The 17,893-nt window shown below is 47.3% G+C and overlaps 7 protein-coding genes across 7 annotated transcripts; 4 read left to right on the top strand and 3 right to left on the bottom strand.

Moving 5' to 3' along the window:
• Nucleotides 1–635: 635 nt before the first annotated feature.
• On the top strand, nucleotides 636–3,516 carry BJ212DRAFT_1495531 (P-loop containing nucleoside triphosphate hydrolase protein; the record flags this gene model as incomplete). Its single annotated transcript, XM_041341532.1, has 8 exons — nucleotides 636–880; nucleotides 938–998; nucleotides 1,052–1,263; nucleotides 1,317–1,515; nucleotides 1,565–2,322; nucleotides 2,379–2,720; nucleotides 2,769–3,236; nucleotides 3,289–3,516. The coding sequence occupies exons 1-8, from the start codon at nucleotides 737–739 to the stop codon at nucleotides 3,514–3,516; spliced, it is 2,412 nt and encodes an 803-aa protein (XP_041194831.1). The 5' UTR covers nucleotides 636–736.
• A 161-nt stretch (nucleotides 3,517–3,677) lies between these two features.
• On the bottom strand, nucleotides 3,678–5,255 carry BJ212DRAFT_1268270 (uncharacterized protein; the record flags this gene model as incomplete). Its single annotated transcript, XM_041330721.1, has 10 exons — nucleotides 3,678–4,022; nucleotides 4,075–4,178; nucleotides 4,233–4,294; nucleotides 4,343–4,358; nucleotides 4,407–4,486; nucleotides 4,547–4,658; nucleotides 4,712–4,754; nucleotides 4,820–4,945; nucleotides 4,997–5,139; nucleotides 5,192–5,255. 10 exons carry the CDS (start codon nucleotides 5,253–5,255, stop codon nucleotides 3,678–3,680), a joined length of 1,095 nt encoding a protein of 364 aa, XP_041194830.1.
• A 232-nt stretch (nucleotides 5,256–5,487) lies between these two features.
• On the bottom strand, nucleotides 5,488–7,033 carry BJ212DRAFT_1479258 (uncharacterized protein; the record flags this gene model as incomplete). The annotated part of the gene is made up of 7 exons (XM_041339845.1): nucleotides 5,488–5,832; nucleotides 5,881–5,981; nucleotides 6,380–6,451; nucleotides 6,501–6,543; nucleotides 6,597–6,722; nucleotides 6,771–6,913; nucleotides 6,970–7,033. The coding sequence occupies 7 exons, from the start codon at nucleotides 7,031–7,033 to the stop codon at nucleotides 5,488–5,490; spliced, it is 894 nt and encodes a 297-aa protein (XP_041194829.1).
• Nucleotides 7,034–8,395: 1,362 nt separating this feature from the next.
• On the top strand, nucleotides 8,396–9,280 carry BJ212DRAFT_1344362 (uncharacterized protein). The gene is made up of 4 exons (XM_041335261.1): nucleotides 8,396–8,514; nucleotides 8,579–8,788; nucleotides 8,863–9,068; nucleotides 9,141–9,280. The coding sequence occupies exons 1-3, from the start codon at nucleotides 8,484–8,486 to the stop codon at nucleotides 8,874–8,876; spliced, it is 255 nt and encodes an 84-aa protein (XP_041194828.1). The 5' UTR covers nucleotides 8,396–8,483; the 3' UTR covers nucleotides 8,877–9,068; nucleotides 9,141–9,280.
• On the top strand, nucleotides 9,038–11,362 carry BJ212DRAFT_74348 (uncharacterized protein). Its single transcript, XM_041343962.1, has 13 exons — nucleotides 9,038–9,280; nucleotides 9,335–9,367; nucleotides 9,419–9,438; nucleotides 9,493–9,507; nucleotides 9,561–9,599; nucleotides 9,656–9,684; nucleotides 9,744–9,757; nucleotides 9,806–9,838; nucleotides 10,005–10,064; nucleotides 10,126–10,266; nucleotides 10,319–10,547; nucleotides 10,603–10,651; nucleotides 10,704–11,362. The coding sequence occupies exons 1-13, from the start codon at nucleotides 9,226–9,228 to the stop codon at nucleotides 10,893–10,895; spliced, it is 909 nt and encodes a 302-aa protein (XP_041194827.1). The 5' UTR covers nucleotides 9,038–9,225; the 3' UTR covers nucleotides 10,896–11,362.
• Nucleotides 11,363–11,847: 485 nt separating this feature from the next.
• Nucleotides 11,848–13,736, top strand: BJ212DRAFT_1479257 (batten's disease protein Cln3; the record flags this gene model as incomplete). Its single annotated transcript, XM_041339844.1, has 11 exons — nucleotides 11,848–11,962; nucleotides 12,013–12,203; nucleotides 12,255–12,321; nucleotides 12,378–12,447; nucleotides 12,499–12,598; nucleotides 12,651–12,894; nucleotides 12,948–12,961; nucleotides 13,018–13,038; nucleotides 13,087–13,179; nucleotides 13,238–13,464; nucleotides 13,520–13,736. 11 exons carry the CDS (start codon nucleotides 11,848–11,850, stop codon nucleotides 13,734–13,736), a joined length of 1,359 nt encoding a protein of 452 aa, XP_041194826.1.
• BJ212DRAFT_1344338 (uncharacterized protein) lies at nucleotides 13,442–17,718 on the bottom strand. Its single transcript, XM_041335260.1, has 12 exons — nucleotides 17,464–17,718; nucleotides 17,339–17,415; nucleotides 17,254–17,281; nucleotides 16,886–17,189; nucleotides 16,122–16,761; nucleotides 15,925–16,016; nucleotides 15,767–15,875; nucleotides 15,497–15,712; nucleotides 15,237–15,442; nucleotides 15,032–15,175; nucleotides 14,389–14,964; nucleotides 13,442–14,366 (listed from the first exon to the last, which is right to left on the bottom strand). Exons 1-12 carry the CDS (start codon nucleotides 17,577–17,579, stop codon nucleotides 13,926–13,928), a joined length of 2,949 nt encoding a protein of 982 aa, XP_041194825.1. The 5' UTR covers nucleotides 17,580–17,718; the 3' UTR covers nucleotides 13,442–13,925.
• Between the last annotated feature and the right edge of the window lie 175 nt (nucleotides 17,719–17,893).

Genomic DNA, 17,893 nt, shown 5'->3' with positions numbered 1-17,893 from the left:
TCTGTATGAGCCTTCCTCTACATCTAGGTTTGGTTGCTTCACTAGGAGTTTCGGAACTCTGCTTCACACTGGCCGTTCTATCCTCACTCGCAAATATCGTCTCGTGCATTGATCATTCGCATCTGGATCCTCCATCTCATAGCTAGGACACTCACATTGGATATAAAATGTACAGCTTCCTTACAACACTTATTTAACCTCTTCGTTTATCACGTCCCAAGATTTATCTCATTTGATTGCGTTCTTGTATTCAATTTCTATCTTTCTTGGTTTCTTACTCGTATTCTCTTAAAAGCATCGTAGTCCCAAAGTCCTCATTTCAGGGGGTTTTCAATCGGTTGAAGTTAGCAGCCATCTGAATTTGGTGGGAAGGCGCGGCGGATCCTTCTTTCTGATGGCATAAACGAGACTCGGATGATCGATCGATCAATAGTCGATAACCTACTGGCAGAGCCTGCTCCAGAGGGGCACTCCGCACGACAGACGCAGCAGTGCATGTAACGTATTTTAGTTTATTGACACTCACGTACTAGTTGTATAGTTTTGGGGGAGTGTGCCAGTGTATTAGCTAATTAGGTGCGGTACAAACATGAACGGGGCGATTCAATGGAGTGGCAGACTAGTCGAGACTTTCTTCGAAAGCCGCTGACGTAAGCACAAATTCAAGTCTGTTGATTAGCCGTAACTCCTCACCTGCTACAACTTCGAGGCAACTCTGATTCGGATCGTCATCAAAATGGCAGATCAAGCAGGACCCTCGATACCGAAGCAGTTGAAAAAGCCACGAAAGAATGTGAAGCACGGTTTGCGACTGGCGAAAGCCAAAAGGCTCTCGGAGAAGCAGCAGATTGAAGCTTTGGAACGTGCAGTGGTGGAATTCGTGAGTTATTCAAATCTCTGCACTGCTGAACGCAACCCTATCTCAAGGGCGGGTCAGGAACCACGAGACGGTCTTCAAGCTTTTTCTGATCTTCCTATTTCCGAATTCTCGAAAAAAGGTATGATATAAATCTCGCCGAACGTGACTGATCATGACGTGTTCCACATTCAGGACTCAAAAAGTCGTTCTTCGTTAAGATGACAGAAATTCAAGTCACTAGTATACCAATCTCTTTGAAGGGCAAAGATGTACTTGCGGCTGCTCGCACTGGTAGTGGAAAAACTCTTGCTTTTCTCATTCCAACACTGGAGATACTTTACAGAAGAAAATGGGGCCCCCAGGATGGTCTGGGCGCGGTAATAATTTCACCGACGCGTGAATTGGTACGCCCTGGCTGTCCTTGGTTTTTCAGTCACTTGATGGTTACATGGCCAAGGCTGTACAAATTTTCGACGTCTTGCGTTCCGTTGGAGCTTTTCACTCATTTTCTGCAGGGCTCGTGATAGGTGGAAAAAACCTAAAGGATGAGAGGGAGCGGCTCGCTCGAATGAATATTCTGGTCGCCACACCAGGTCGACTGCTGCAGCACATGGATCAGACATTCGGTTTCGAGTGTGATAACTTGCAAGTTCTCAGTAAGTTCCGGACTGCGCATCTTTGCAAGGATTAACCATCATTGTAAAGTTCTGGACGAAGCGGATCGCATCCTAGACATGGGATTTGCCAAGACATTATCCGCACTACTTTCTCACCTTCCGAAATCACGCCAAACTCTACTTTTCTCGGCTACACAAACCCAGTCTGTGTCGCAATTAGCTCGCTTGAGTCTCAAAGACCCTGTCCTCATCGGCGTGGATGGAGCTGACAGCTCATCGGCTACTCCCCTCTCCCTTGTGCAGTACTACTCCGTCTGCACGTTGGACAAAAAGCTTGATGTCCTGTGGTCATTCATCAAAACTCACCTACATTCTAAGGTCCTCGTCTTCTTGTCAACTGGGAAGCAAGTTCGTTTTGTTTTCGAGACTTTTTGCAAGATGCATCCTGGAATACCGCTACTGCATCTGCATGGGAAACAGAAACAATCTGCCAGACTAACGATGTACACTCGATTTACATCTTCTCAACACGCGGTACTATTCGCCACTGACATAGCTGCGCGCGGCTTGGACTTTCCTTCGGTCGACTGGGTTGTGCAGGTCGATGCTCCAGAGGACGCTGATACCTACATCCATCGAGTGGGCAGAACAGCGCGTTATGAGAGCTCCGGCAGTGGCTTGCTACTCCTCATGCCCAGCGAGGAACAGGGCATGACAGCCGCACTAGAGAAGAAAAGTATCAAGATTGAAAACATCAAGATTAGACCTAGCAAAACCCAGAATATACAAAACCAACTCCAGAAGCTCTCTTTTCAGGAGCCAGAGATCAAGTATCTCGGGCAACGTGTATGTTTCCACTCCGCGTCTGTGTGGTGAGTTTTGTTGCTCATCTGGAGGTTCAGGCTTTTGTATCCTATGTCCGTTCTGTCCACCTTTACAAGGATAAATCGATATTCAAAGTTGACGAGCTTCCCGTGGAGAAATTCGCCGAGTCTCTTGGGCTGCCGGGCGCGCCAAAGATCAAGTTTTTAAACAGAGAACTTGTAAAGAAGCAAAAGAACTCGTCTCGAACGGTGGCAGCTATTCAGGCTGAAATTGAAGCGGAGGCTAAGCAAGGGTCTTCTGATAACGAAGATGACTCTGAAGAAGCTGCTGTGTCGTCCGATGACGATGCGTTAACCAACACTGCTCTTACTCCGGACTCTGAGGTCAAGGGTGATCCAAAGCTTCCCATGTCTACTAAAGTGCGTGACATTGCATTCATTTTATTTTTCCTGACTCGAGTATTGCAGCCCGGTGTGCGTACGAAATATGATCGAATGTTTGAGCGCAAAAATCAAAATATTCTTTCTGCGCACTATTCGAAATTAATTGATCATGGCGATGCGGTTGATGACGATGAAGACTTCATCACGCTCAAGCGCTCAAATCATGACTTATCTGACACTGACGCAAACCCGGAGATAGACAACCTGTCGAAGAGGAAGCTCAAGCTGTCCAGAACAAAACGTGCAGTTGCTAAGTATGGCCAATTGGGACATAAGTTGGTATTCGATGACGAGGGGAACCCTCACGAAATTTACGAAATGGTGGACCCCGCAGAATTCTACAAAGGGGGTCTGAAAGGGGCGAAGGAAGCTGGGAAGGCCTTTGTGGAAGGGGAGAAGGAAAAGTTGAAGGGTGCAGATGTGGCTGATAAAATGGAAGCTAAGGACAAAAAACGCGAAAAGAAACGCAAGCGGAAGGACCGCGAGAATGGTGTAAGTTCAGCGTCCCTTTGTTGCGAGATCTTGCTCAGAATGTGTTCTTCAGGTTGATCGTGATGATGCCCATGGGGGAGCTATTGCGGAACTTGCACCCCCTGTTGAGGAGGGGTATATGTCCCCTGAATTTGACCTGCCGTCCGAAGATGATGTGCAGGACACGTTGCCGCCGCCGCCACTCAAGCGGAGTAAACGTTCAGCTTCAACCAAAACATATTCTAGTGGCCTTGAAGACGAGGAAGAGTTTGCACTTCGGCTGCTACGTAACCGCAGATAGGGTCAAGATACTGTACGTATGCAGTCCATTAGAATCTATATGTTCTCCAGTACCCAATGAACGGTGCAGGCATGGCTGCACCGGATTCTCATTGTACATATTTCCGACGACATGTTCATCAAGGATGATGAAAGAGCAAGTACATCTTGAAATTCCAAACTTCAGTTGTAGTGCTTAACTAACACCCCATTGATGACTTCTTGTTCCACGCCTTTCTCCTTACCATTCTCTAGTTCTGATTGGCCATAGGCAGATGTCCTCGCTTTCCTCCATTGTTCCATCGTTGGTGCCTCGCTATCGTCGCAACGACTCTGGATTCCAGCTCTCTGCAGGACTGGACTTTCGGCCATCGGCACCAACTTGACATCGTCGTTGGGCATGACGAAGTAGAAGACTCCGAGGCGAGTGTAGTTCCGCTGATCCTCTGGGGGCTTTACAACACGATGAATTGTGCCCTTGTAATACCCGCCGGTAAGGAAGTCCAATGCATCGCCTGCATTGACGACCTATAATCTCTTCATTATGTAGTGCTTTAAAACATAGAACGTGACCGCCTACGAGTGCATTTTCGATATGGCGGATCCAGCGCCATTTGCCTTCACGGGTCAGAATTTGCAGTGCAGCGACAGGCTGACTCCACAGAATCGTAATGCTTCCAAAGTCTTGCGGTGACGCAGGTGAGCACAGGTGTTTGTTTCATGATTAAGGTCACTGACCTGTATGTCCCTTCAGCCAGACGTTCTTTGTTTTGATTTCTTCTTCCTCTGTTCGTGGGTAACTAAACTACATGAACTTGTGAAGACTATAAATTCAAGACGGCGCTCACTACTTCATGAACCTGACTAATGGATAAGTCAGCAACAATATGGAATGTTTCAAAAAGTATGTACCATACGTCTCGCCAGCGGCGTCATAGTCATGATTGTTGACCAGCGTGTCCTCGGGTAGCTCGAGGCTGCGTGCAATAAGCCTGAGAGAAATGCAATCAAGTGATCATCCTCAAGCGCAACAGTGCTATATATGTGTGTACCTCAGCATAGGATGCAACACGTTGAAGTGATTGTGTTTGCTGAACTCCTTGATTTCTGGGAGAAGAGGACGGAGGATTTCTGGGTGCCCCCGTTTGGTCACATCGCGATTGACTAGAAGGATATCAGGACGAGTCAATGAAAAAGACGCGAATACATTCTCCCACTGTTATAGTGCTCAATCTGGTCACGGACCCCAGCATCAATATGCTAGATTCGATTGACTTGCGTAAACCAAACGCTCATATGTTGGGCAAGACACGACAACCACGCACCCAGTACTGTCGCAATTTATACCCTTGGTATGAACCACTTTGTTTCATTGTTCCGGCGTATGTGTTCTTCTCGCTGTCACTGACGGCTGAGAAGGGTAGGTCCGCGATGTCAAATATGCGATCTGTCTGCGTCGAGATGATATTAACGACCCACATGATATAAATGAATAGCCTCACCTGGTCTTGCGAATACCCATGATTCACGACATAGAAGAACCCGTGGCTGAGGAGCGCCTCCCTTACTTCAATCGTTAGCGCGGCTCGACCTTCTTCAGTGTCGGCCTTCGAAATGTCGATGATAGCAAGGTCGGCATAATCCACTGTCAAATCACACCTCAGCGTTCGGTATCAAGCAGATAACTTGACACAGACATGTTTTCTTGCTAGGGGGTGCAGCAACATAATGCGGTACGTAGGGTATGGTGAGGCTGGGCATTGTGATCGAGGACAGAGGGGAGATTGTATATTTGACCTAGCTTTATAAGCATAGAGATCTTGTGGCCACTGGACCGTAATATTGGACCAGCTGATCACCTCATTATCAGGGCACATTACGCACATCTCGACCGATGCCCATTCATGAAAATCCTAGCCACATGAGCCCTTAACTAAGGCACAAGCAAGGTCGTGTAGAGACTGGTGGAGACGGATCCAATCTCTAGATGTACCTAGTTGTAGTGCTTGACAATAATGCCATTCAATACCTCTTCCTCTATACCAGGCTCTTTGCTCTTTTGCAGATCGCTCGCTCCATATGCACTAATTCTCGCAACTCTCCAGGCCTTCATGGTAGGAGCTACATCGTCTTCACATCTGCGCTCAACCCCAACCCTCTGGAGGACTGGACTGTCCATAAGGGGTACCAACTTGACATCGTCATTCAGGAAAGAGAAATAGATCATGCTTAGCCGCGTGTAGCCACGTTGATCAATTGGGGGTTGCACAACCCGATGGATGGTTCCCTTGTAAAATCCTCCTGTGAGAAACTCCATCGAATCACCAATATTCATGAGCTAAAGCATTTATGTCAGGTAGAAGTGCTATGGCATGGAACTACACACCAAAGCGTTTTCGATATGCTTGACCCAGCGCCAGCCCTCCTTCGTTTGGATCTGTAAGGCAGCAACAGGCTGACTCCAGAGTAGGGTGATACTTCCGAAGTCTGCTACGGTGTGAGCAAGGCAACATTTGGCAAAGAGTAGAACGACCTGTGTGTCCTTTCATCCAGACATTTTTTGTCTGCACTTCTTCTTCTTCTGACCTAGGGAAACTTAATGAAAGTAAGATACAATAGCATGCGTCACATTGTCGTAGGCTTACTATTTCATAAACCTCACTAGTGGCTATATCAGAGCCTCGAACGCCATCAAGAAACGAAATAAGCCATACGATATGATACTCCGGCTGCATCAAAGTCGTGCAATTTCACGAACGTGTCTTCAGGAAGTTCAAGGCTCAACGCCATGAGCCTGAGAAGCGCAGTTAAATCCGAGTTCTGAAACCAAGGCTGAAAACGTGCCTGCAAATTTTATGAAGAATGTTGTAATGATTATGGCGCACGAAGGCATCGATATCGGGAAGAAATGATCTGAGTGCTTGTGGGTGCATCAAGCTGTAGGACGTGGCGGTTGCCTAGCTAAGGATGTTAGATTCTCTCCGCCATTATTGACTGTGTGCGAACAGTTATAGTGCTCGTGTTGGTCACGCACGCCTGCATCGATGTGCTGTTGATGAGAAATCAACAGTAGTAAACAGCAGGGATCATCGAACGGTCTACCCAGTATTGTCTTGGTTTGTAGCCTTGAAATATACCTGTCTTCTTGCTGTCTCCGGTGTATAACCGTTTCTCGTCTTCAGGTACACCAGACATGGGAATATCTGCGATATCGAACATTCTCTCGTTCTACACCGAAGTGAGAATACGCGAGAGAAACAGTACTTGACATTTCACCTGAGCTTGGGTGTACCCGTGGTTGATAATATAGCAAAACCCATGAGTAGTCAAGGCCTTTCGTAGTTCGACCGCTAGTTCCGTGCGACCTTCTGCGGTAGCTGCTTTAGACAGGTCGATGATGGCAAGATCTGCATATTGGACTGGACATGAGAGGTACATTAGATCCCTCATGTAATGTCACCTCTATATCACTCACGGTTCTCCTTAGTAGGCAGGGCAGGGACATATCTTGGAGTTTGTGGGACCGTTAGATTAGGCATCATATGGCTTATGCTTCTGAATAGATCGAAGGAGACCAAATACTACCCATATTCTCCCTTTTAAACGCAAGGCGCAACGAATATCATCCGTGCACTGAGAAAGGCCACGCTCATATGATAATTCAAGGAGCGAGTGTGGGACCAGATAGTGTCAGTTTTAGTATTTCGCCCTGAAAGATATAAGTGCGTTTTTGCCAAGCTTCAAGAACCATGAACTGAAAACCCTGTCAGATGTTCGGTTGGTCAGATGGTTTTTCAATGATAGGCTGATTTTGCCCACAGAAGGAGTTGCCCGGCCCCATCAATATAACTTGTGTGGTCACCTGCGATGTGCCACTTGGAAGTGGGGATCCGGATTACTGTTTTTGGCTCATGTACCGTTCTAAGTGCAGCATTAATGCGCGTACTCCAGACTCCGGAGAACAGCACATATAACTGACTGTCACGGAACGAATGAGTCAGGTCGGGGGCATTCGTCGATAGTACTATGGTACTTGCACTGGTGGTATAATGTGCATGATTATCGGTTAGTAAGAATCAACTCTCCCGGGCCATTGACAGTGACCCGAACTCGGTAGCGGACTTTCAAGCCCTAAACGCGGCGCTTGAACAGAATACTTGCCCAGGCCCCAGACAAATTGAGATGTTTTATCCGTATGTCCCAACACTTATTGACCTCCTATTTAGCTGCAACTATACCGCCGTCAACCTCGACTATATCCATTCACCATGCAGTTAAAATAGGGTACGGTCCTGTCGTTTTTACTTGGATCGAATTGCCTGCAAGTTGATCCCGTTTCGTTGCATGGTGAAAGAAGTAATCACTCCGAACGTTGGATACTCATGCGCGCCTTCCTTCAACTTAGATCTGAGCTCCGTCTTCGTTAAATACCTGAAAGAATGGGATGAAATCAACATGAAGCCTAATATCTATATGCTAATGACTGTTCGATATCATATTATATATCCGTCTTGTGAGTTACCCTTCGTCCTGTGAGCTTTCTAAAAGTACTCATCACATTCCGCTAGGAATTTGACAACCCAAATATTCTTGGTGACATTATGGGCTAACATTCTGGTATGACACCTCTATGATTCTCTAGAGCTTAGCTAATGCATACACGCCCAGATGCCAGTGATGAATCTTGCCGAGCTCTTCAACGATACCACGCTGTTTGTTTTTACGCTCAGTCTGATCATCAGCATTTTGGATATACATGCCAGCGAAAACTGCGTACATGTCAGCACAACGTTCGAGGATCGTGTATGTTGGGCTTCGCCACCACAGCACGATACCTCGCGCATATGATTTTGGCACGCCGGTTCCAGAATCAGGCTCAAGTCAGGATCGAGGTAGAGTGAGGCGTGTACTCACGCTTCAAGTGTTCAAACTCCAGCCCTGGCAGAGTTGCTAAGTTATTTCGACTGAGTTGATCAGGGCCGATTCTGTATGTTCGTGCTCTATCTGATAGTGCAGTATAGTATGATTCATTCCAGAGGACCAAATACACTCATGGCTCATGGCTCTATCCTCTACCTCCGCAGTGCCGCTCCCATCGATCTTGCTCTCCGCTCCCACCTCAAGAGCCAGGTCATCGTTTCTGCTCTGCAAATATTCTCACCGATGTCAGATAGGTACTTCCCCGATCACGGTTATCTTTCTTGAAGACATCGTAACCATGTCTATCCAAGACACCACTTTGCCGTACGGACGTCAACATGGTAAAGGCCTGCAAACGCTCCGCTTATTTCGAGGTTCGTTCTTAGATCATGGACTTGCTTGTCGAGGTTATGTGGATGGTGGTGTGACTTCATTTGATGCTTTTCAGCACATGTCAGGTAGATAAGCACTGCCCTTGCTACCTAAACAAGAAGGTCGAACATGCAGACTATAGCCCAAGAAGTGGTTACGGCCACTGGTGATGCAGGGTGACCCTTCAAGTTGTCAGCCGTGTGATCATCGATACACTTACGGCCTTTCCGTTGGACCTTTTTGTTGGTAGCGAATTATCGAGGATAGTCATCAAATGGAAAAGTGCGGCACTCCAAGCTCGACACGATGTCGTACAATTTTCATTAGGACGCCACAAGTTTACAACCCTTACAGGTTAACGTTGCCCTGCAAGTATAATACATTGGCGATCGGCGGCCTCTCCCTCACTCTTTGAAATCGCCATTTGACCCGCAGTTTCATGTCGGAACTAGAAGAATCTCTCTATGCTCTTAACTGGAATGACACCATATCAGGTTCGTCAGCCTTGTTGGCAATGAATCATTGTGCTGAACTTCATCGTTTTCTAGTTACAGTCATTACCCTGATATCCTATGAGTACAGTCAGTAGCTTTCATGAACCCTGCAGTGCGGCTGAGCAAGATATTATTTAGTACTTCAATTCGACAAAGAGGTAACGAGGAGCTCGTTTTGTCTTTGTTGAGTACTCATGATCATATCATCACAGGTCACGTTTGTTTGGGTCAGAGCTCAACCCCTAATGAAATCAAAATCCGGAACTGACTGGATATGCAGGAAAGACAGTGGTCAGTGATGACATATCTGTACCTTGCCGTGAGCTCCACCCTGTCAAAGTGCTTCATGGTTTCCCATTTTTGTTGCGATGTCAGGTTCGATATTTTGGTATTTTCCTTGCAATGTACGTCGTGGTGGTGACATCCTTCTGCTGGTACATTGTATGTTGATACTGACGGCTAGGATTTGTTCCTACTGTACGTGACGTGATACCAACTGGGCCGCCATCAACTAACTAGCGCTAGGGGGAGGTCTATTTTATATTCCTGAAACAGTGAGTGTATCGATTCTTTCTTCAGAGAATTCTAGGTTGACCCAGATTCAGCCGTACGTCAAAAATTCGTTTTACAGCTAAGTCTGATCTGCTGTTGACCTCTTCTTGTTTAGTTGTGAGTACATCGTATTCAACTGAAACTAGTTTTGCTCATCATGAAATTGAAATAGGTCATGTCATGTTCCTGTTAATGCAATGGAGTTATTCCGTATATTTTTGCTTGGCGGAAGGTAAGCCACGGTCATATGGATACATCTTGTACCTTTGCCCGTACCCATTTTGCATTTGCAGTCATTCTCATCTGGCGTCTTTACGCCCTATACAGCCAATCCAAGCCCTTACTTTATGTTCTACTGGGGTTGTTCCTACCTGTCGTCGCGACCTATATAGGGGTAGATATATTTTTATGGAGTCGACCCTCAGCGATCTCAGGTAGATTTCTACTTTGATCGAATTCTTTGCAAGTTGATGCCTTGGTTCATAGTGCAAGAAATAGCGGTAACTCCAAACATCAAGTACTGCACGACTGTCTTCCACGTCGGGCCTATGCCTGCGGTATATGCTTCCATCCCCATCATATGCTATGATATTTTCCTGGTTGTTCTTGCCATTATTGTCCTCGCGAGGCACCTGAGAGAACGGAAGGGACTTAGAATGAAACCTAACGCCTATGTAGTCATGATCGTCCGGTATCATGTCATGTACTTTATCCTGTAAGTTCCCCTTCGTTTGCTGTGTTCTCTGAAAGCATTCATCGAGTCACACTAGGAATTTGACAAGTCAAATCGTCATGGCGATGCTGTGGGCCGACCTTTCGGTATGATCTCGCGCAATTCTAGAGAGGTATGCTCTAATGCAGGCATGCACAGACGGTAGCGATGAGTCTCGTACTGTTGTTCAACAATACTGCGCCATTTATTATCGTGCCACGTCTTATCATCAGCATTTGGGATACGCATGCCAATGATAACTGTGTACAAGTCAGTGTGTCATTCGAGGATTGCGTTTGTTGGACTTCGCCACCGACATTGGAGCAGCAGGAGATGGACTCCTCCGTATGATGTTCCAACTTGAGGAAGGAGGTAGAGTAAAATCCTTCACTCAGGCTCTCGTCCTAGCAAAATTCTCTACTACTCCATGAGAGTAAGTAGTCTAGGGCCCAATTTTTCTGCGTAACTATGTACTATCATGTCTATAAAGTCCCACCATATATAGAGCTTGTGTGTAATAGCTAGGTGTAAAAGTGCGACCTACCATAATTTATTTTAAAGGACTCGGTATGCTCTTGGATCAAGACTCTAACTTCGAGAATGTTGTGAAGGCAATCATGGAACTTTATAGGAGAAATATACAGCTGTTTGCAGGATATTAGGCACGACAGCGTTGTTTGAATTTCAATTCATGTCTGATCGGATCTGTAGCCTAGTAGAATGTTCCCCCAGCAAGTATCTTGTGGGCAGCGGCCGCAGCGCGGTCATTTTCGTCCCATCGATATCGTAGATCGCAATCGATCGGGACCATCGGAAGTTATAAACTTGTAGTGAATCCGTCAGTTGCCCGAGTCACTACCGGGCCAACTCCGGGTCTCCAGAGTCCTAACTAGTGTAACTGTATCGATGAGCCCCCAAGTTACTGACCCCCTCTTTAGGGGTCAGCTGAGATCCGGGCAGCGAGGCATGTTTCGCATGTGTTGCACATTTATACTTGACCAGCTATCATCATCGGTGCACGGCTGCAGTGACATTGATACATCTGAGCCTTACGGTACTCCAGCCTATACGCCAGAACCCTCTTCGTGCTCACAATATCCACTGGCAAGCCGGTGCTCTCTTGGAGATGCCAGTCGAACCCCACGGTACCACTACTCTTCATACTGAAGGAGATTTTGCCATACCGAACATAGGTCAGTGTTCGATACGCATGACCAGTGTTGTGTTGATTGTAGCAAAGCTCTCCAACTTGACAAGTGAAGTAGACGCCGGGCTGAGCTAGAATTAGTACTTACCTTGCACCATGACGCCATCTTTCATTGGAAACCTTACTGATTTTTTGGCTTGTTCGGCAGGCAAGAAACGATTGTCCTTGAAGCTTGGATCTTCTTTCTTTCTCTTTGGACTCATAAACAATGGTGCGCCATTTTGTTTTATTTTCCAAACGACTGCTCTCATCATTGCAAAGTACTCTATGTCATCATACTTTCGGCTGCGCTTGACCTCGTCCCTCCGTCAACACCCAAGGGCATAATTGCCTTTTGTAATATTGCTCCAGCCTTAATTGCGAAGCTCGGGTGGCCGTACTTTCTCAAAGGTCGCATACGTTATGCCCGACGCATTGTCGGCTGCTGCACGTTAAGCTTTATAGGCATGCTGGTAACCTGACTCCAGACTTACTTTGAAAATCACAATTCATGCAACACACAGGTCGTTGCCTTCCATGAAAGCCTGTATTCGAGGCTGCTGGGAATATGTCTCGCATCGTTTTCGTCGGGTGAGCCCACACATTCGTCATGCACACCCGTTTCTCACGTGAACGACAAATTGTAGGTCTGGGAGAAATGACCTTCTTGCAACTTTCGACAACATACAGCCGCTCGGTAGGAGGTCGAAGTGTTGGGTCTGCATTGTCTCATCCTTCAAGCTATTCCATGTTGATTCCACTTGACAGGTACTTCGCCTCAGGTACTGGAGCTGCAGGTATTGTCGGAGCATTCATGTGGTGGGAACTCAGGGGACTGGGTATCAGTACTGGTGTTGGCATCTCGGCGGTAACAATATAGACATATAGCGGATAAAACAATCGCTCATATCTCATCACAGGTTCTCCCATTCATCCTTCCTCTAGCATACTTTTTTCTGCTCCCCCGTCCAGCAGCATTCGTCCATCAGTCATTTTCTGCGTCATACACGCTCGTCCCTGCAGACGACCTCGAGACTGAAATTGATGATCTGTCTCAAGATGACGTAGAATCTCGCGTAGAGCCCAAGGTTACCGTCAGCTTATCAGCCGCGGATAAATGGCGTCTAGTCAAACCGATGCTATTGAAGTATATGCTTCCACTATGTGAGCAGTCTTTATTACTCGTGACTCTTATGTGTCTAATAATTTGCCACTAGTTTGCGTTTATACTGTGAGTAGTCAATGTTTCTTAGGCGCAGAGCCTGCCTTCTGATCTGCACAACCTAGTTCGAGTATACTATCAATCAGGTACGTTATCCCTATTCTTGTACTTCTAGTCTTTCTGACCACATGCAGGGTGTCGCACCGACTTTATTATATCCCGTTCCGTCACATGGTCTCATTAGCAAGATTATTCATTCCGTCCGCGACTACTATCCACTTTGGCAGGTTTGCATAATAATCTGCCGTGATCCTGAAACACATTCTGATAACGACCTTTTCATAGCTAGTCTACCAAACCACGGTCTTTTTCTCTCGTTCAAGCATATCTCTGGGCTTGAAAACCCTTCCGGCCCGTCTCCTCCCTGCTCCGGCCATCATCCAGTTCGTGATACTGCTTCTGCTAGTTCTCGAATCCGCTGTCGGGCTACTTCCGGAAGATCGTGAGGGGGGAAGTATATTCCTGGTTTTCATGCTCATCAGCATTGAAGGCGTGTGCGGCGGTTTGGCATAGTGTGTCTTATTTTTGTCCAGATAGAAGCTGTTGATCTGATTGAGTGATTGCTAGCGTCAACGTGTTCTATCGTATCAATCAAGAGCAACCGGATCCGGCCTCAGCGCACAATCCTGAGATCACAAAGCAAGAGCGGGAATTTAAGATAGGTTCTATTGGTTTTGCCGATAGCTCGGGGATTTTACTAGCTTCGATTCTCGCTGTACCAACAGAAATGGAGCTTTGTAGAGCGCAAGTTGCAAGGGGCAAGTACTTATGTCGGGGGCTCTAGATCCGCGATCCGTGGAGGACATACATGTTACATTAATCAGATACATGGGATCAGATATAGTTTATATACAACATTTTGAGCAGTAATGATACACATTGCGCTGCAGGTACCACGAAACCGAAATGAATGCTAGATAGCCAAATGAGAGCGTTTGAACACAAATCTGAACGAGCGGAGAAGGTGCATATTCTATGTCGGCCGACGCGGCGAGCCGACGTAAACGTTAAATGACTGCCACGTCTCTTGCAGATGCTGCTGGGTAAGTGACAGGTATTCTGCACCGGGTGCAGGAGCTTGAGTTTGTTGGGAGGTTTGATACTCATTGTCATAGTACGAGGACTGGTAATACATAGTGCTTTCCTGCGCCTGATATGACTGCTGTGCAGATTCCCAATACGATTGGGAGGATCTTGCGTTGTAGTCACCAGGTGCGTGAGGATTCGCAGTGCTGGATGATGATGACTGATGTGGATCATGAATATAATGACCAGGTTGTTCCTGGCTATAGTATTGCTGGTGCTGGGGATGTTGCTGACGAGGGTCCGCATGGTATTGGGTATTGTCAGGCTGGTGATGGTGAGATTGTGGCAGCGGCTGAGCGTACTGCGGCTCATGCTGATAGCGCTTGCCCTTGATTGCCAGACGAGTACACAGGTTCCCGGCGCTGATTCTCACTTTGGAAAGACTTCTGTGCCTCGACCAGTTGAGAAAATCCATGCGACGAGGCGGGAAAGTGGTTATGGTATCCTTGTGGCGGCTGTGTAACTGGGTGCAGCTGGTGCTGGGCCGGCTGGGCTTGATGTGTGCCCTCGTGCATACTGGTCATTCTACGTAATTCCTCAGTAGACTCAGGCACCACGAAAGCGTCGTCTTCTGTGTAATATGCGTCTCGTTCAGCATTATGAAGCTGAGCATTGAGATCCCCCTCGAAACTGCTCCACTGCTCGCGCAGCGATGGATGAATGTTGCTAAATGCCTGCGGGGGAGCGCCTTCTACTTGCACCGGTTGACTCAGATTGGTGATGTTTCCAGGTGAATGGCTCGACCGTCCTGAAGATGGTGGCACGGGGGCCTTCGTGGCAATCTTGTTGATTTGCCCACTGAAAATCGAAAGTTCATCCTTCGACTTCGTTGGACCGGTGTTCGAGAAGATATCTCGTCGAGTCACGGTAGGGGTGGCAGTACTGTATGCCTGCTCAGCTTTCTGCAACAGCCTCTCAAGGATAGGCTATGAAGGCATTGTCGTTAGCATGGATTGTCTGGTGTTCAGTATGCCAGTGCTAGTGCTGACGTACAAGGAATTTTCCAGCTCGACCTCCGAAAACAGATGCTTCTTTGAAAAGACTAACAGCGCGTCGCAGCTCGGTCAAGGCTGCAGTGGTGACCTTCGACCGAGAACCGCTTCCAGATGCATGCGTAACGACGGAAGATAGCATCACCTAAGTATGTTGGAGAATCAACACGGTATTCAGGACGGTTATGCTGGCGAGGTGTGCTCACGGATGAGGAGAATGCATGGGTCCATAAAACCCAGAAGCGGGCGATCTGTGCTGGGAACAAGTCGAACTGCGTACGAAGACCGCTGATCAGTTCACAGGCACTGCGGTACCCTGCAAGGAACGATGGGGCAAATGGGCTGCTCATGGGGTTTGTGGGGTTGTTTGATACAGCTTCCGCAAAAAAGCATCGATGAACATATAGCAGAGCTGCGACGAACTCAGAAATTCCTTTGATGTTAGACTGTACTGGAATTTGCTTACTAAGGTGCCGGTAGTTACGAGGCATGTAATGCTTCATCGCTTCCCCAAGTTCAGCACCTTCTCTGGGAGGTCGCTGGGCGTATTTTGGAAGCTCCATGTCACGAATCTTGCGATCCAGCTCGATGACAACAGAATACTTCGGCACCTTTGCCGTTTGTGCATGTTGGATAACTGCAGATATGCAATGGAAACCAAAACGAGCCTTCCATGCCGGGACTGAGTTTATTATCATTCAGACCAGCATACGAAAGAGAAGAAAATAGGACCTACAGCTTAGCAAAACACTTCCGTCTTCATCCACCGTGGAATCGGGGTCATTAGGTAGCTCACAGTCTATAAAAGGCAGGTAAAACGTAGCAAGACGACCTGTGGCCAAGGACTTTGTGAAGGTTAATAACACCCGACAGAATTACGAAGACAAGAATTACCTGCCACCCGTCTGTGATGAATAGCTCCCAGAACAGCGCACGGCGCTTTTGCACCTCTTGTGGAGGTAGCTGCCAGCGGGCGCAATCACGGTCTGGCGGTAGATGATGAGCTGATTTGACCGATGATATAAATGATCGAATTACTGACGCAGTCCAATCTATATAGCACAGCGTCAAGATAAATAGAAACAAGAAACCAATGCCGCTTACGCTCTGAGCTAACTTCGTTGCAAGTCCAAAGATTCCCCAGGTGCTCTCAATACTGTTTTCTCCACTGCAAAGGCCTTGATAAATTGCGAGTAAAGCCAGCGTCTGAATGGTTGCCACTGATGGTGGACGATCAAGTACGGGCTCCAAGTTTAGGGCAGCGCGCGTAAGTTTGAAATACATGTCGGCTTCCTCGTTGTCTGGCGCAGGGGGCAATCTGTGATCCGTCAGTGCCCCAAAGCAGAAAATCACGAACATCAAGGCGAGTTCATGAGGACCTTTGCTCAAAGCATCATTCCCCGAGGTCACTGGTGGCGCCACGGAACCCAAATAGATGAGGTCTGATGCCTCTGCATACCATAAAGGAAGGTTCTCCTCCATTAGTTGCCGCTTTGTAACCGCTCCAAAGAACCACGGTGCTTGCTGGAGATACAGTTCACTCAAGTGACGAGCACGATGCCAAGGAGGTAGATGATTTTGAATGAGGTAGTTGAGATCAACCTCGTCATTGAACACTGGAGCCAGAGGGAAAGACTTCGACAGATGGTTGACACTGAAAGGTAGACGCCCAGTGTGTTGTGTCCTGTCGCCTGGACTAAAATCAGGTGTCGATGACACAGCAGACTCTCCCTGTGGCACATATTAGTCTGGCGGTATTGTTGACAGGACCTTCATAACATACAATGAGCAGGCTCTAAGGTATTGTTGTGATGCAATCAGCCGTTGTAAAGAAGGCTGATAATGCAATGCTCACCTCCGAACCGGCGGATGGGCCATAGAAAGTTGCGGCTCCATCATCCCGTATGGCGAGCGTCCCAAAAGATTCGATGTATTGTGAGTCATCATCGACCTCCTGCTTGGATTTACCTGCCGTTTCCTCATCCACAGCAGCGTGCAAATCTATGATTGATTTAATGTCGAGAAGGTCTCTATGCAGAAGTGGGTGTTGTTCGCCAGGACTAGCTTGCAACATAGAAAGTGCATCTTCAAGTTGACGAATCCTGTCACTCATTTGTGCAATCTTCTGATGTAATTTTTCTGTATCTGCTAGCACAAACCTGAAACGAGGAATGACATTGATATGGAGTCTTCAGCCACCTACATGGCTCACAGGAGACTTACCGAGTTCCCTGACCAGTCGTGAGGGAACCTAGCGCCCATGGCCTTGATAAGAGGCATCTTATAGCAGATTGACACGTGCACATACCATTGGGACAAATGGCCGAGCAGCCTCTGCGTTTGCATGAAGAACACGGAACGGTTTTGTCGCATTTCAATTTGAGTCTAGCCGCAACAAATGAGGAGGAAACTAATCGAAACTGGAGCACTCACCTTCTACACTCGGCGCATGACATAGCGCCTCGGCTTCTCTTCTGCTCCTTGTCCATGGCCTTTTGGGCCTCCCTGGAGTCAGGCTGACGAGCATTTCCACGGGATGCTTGAGGCATGACTTTAGGCCCAGCGGGTATCTGACGCAACCGAGATGCGTAGAGCTGGGCAAAGGAAGAAAGGAAAAGGAGGTTGCAAGGGACCTTGCATTGTGTCCGTCCCTAACTTTAAGTCTTTTCGTCGAAATGGAATTACATATAGTCACGTTTTACGTAATGTTGCTTCCACTCTCACATTTACTATTTTATCTTCCGAAACTTGTCCCGAGAGGGTACCGTACTAAAACTCCCCTCAGATATACAAGTCAAAGCTGGGACAACAGCAACTCACCTTTCAACTCTGGTTGTCGGCTTTTTTGGAATACATTTCGGTG

Source organism: Suillus subaureus (genome assembly GCF_016647635.1).
Source record: "Suillus subaureus strain MN1 chromosome Unknown BJ212scaffold_10, whole genome shotgun sequence".
Lineage (NCBI taxonomy): Eukaryota > Fungi > Basidiomycota > Agaricomycetes > Boletales > Suillaceae > Suillus > Suillus subaureus.
The sequence above is the reverse complement of the archived record's forward strand: the minus strand, read 5'-3'. Positions and strand labels throughout refer to the sequence as shown.

Excerpts from the sequence above, each read along its gene's own strand:
- BJ212DRAFT_1344362 (XM_041335261.1), top strand. The coding sequence starts at position 8,484 with ATGTTCGTGCTCTATCTGATAGTGCAGTATA. Across the intron at positions 8,515-8,578 it reads CTATCTGATAGTGCAGTATA|TGCCGCTCCCATCGATCTTG; the intron begins GTATGATTCATT and ends CTACCTCCGCAG.
- BJ212DRAFT_1344338 (XM_041335260.1), bottom strand. The coding sequence starts at position 17,579 with ATGCCTCAAGCATCCCGTGGAAATGCTCGTCAGCCTGACTCCAGGGAG. Across the intron at positions 15,876-15,924 it reads TCATCACAGACGGGTGGCAG|TCCTTGGCCACAGGTCGTCT; the intron begins GTAATTCTTGTC and ends ACCTTCACAAAG. Across the intron at positions 15,713-15,766 it reads CGGAAGTGTTTTGCTAAGCT|TCCCGGCATGGAAGGCTCGT; the intron begins GTAGGTCCTATT and ends TAATAAACTCAG.
- BJ212DRAFT_74348 (XM_041343962.1), top strand. The coding sequence starts at position 9,226 with ATGTCGGAACTAGAAGAATCTCTCTATGCTCTTAACTGGAATGACACC. Across the intron at positions 10,548-10,602 it reads CATGTCATGTACTTTATCCT|GAATTTGACAAGTCAAATCG; the intron begins GTAAGTTCCCCT and ends GAGTCACACTAG. Across the intron at positions 10,652-10,703 it reads TGCTGTGGGCCGACCTTTCG|ACGGTAGCGATGAGTCTCGT; the intron begins GTATGATCTCGC and ends AGGCATGCACAG.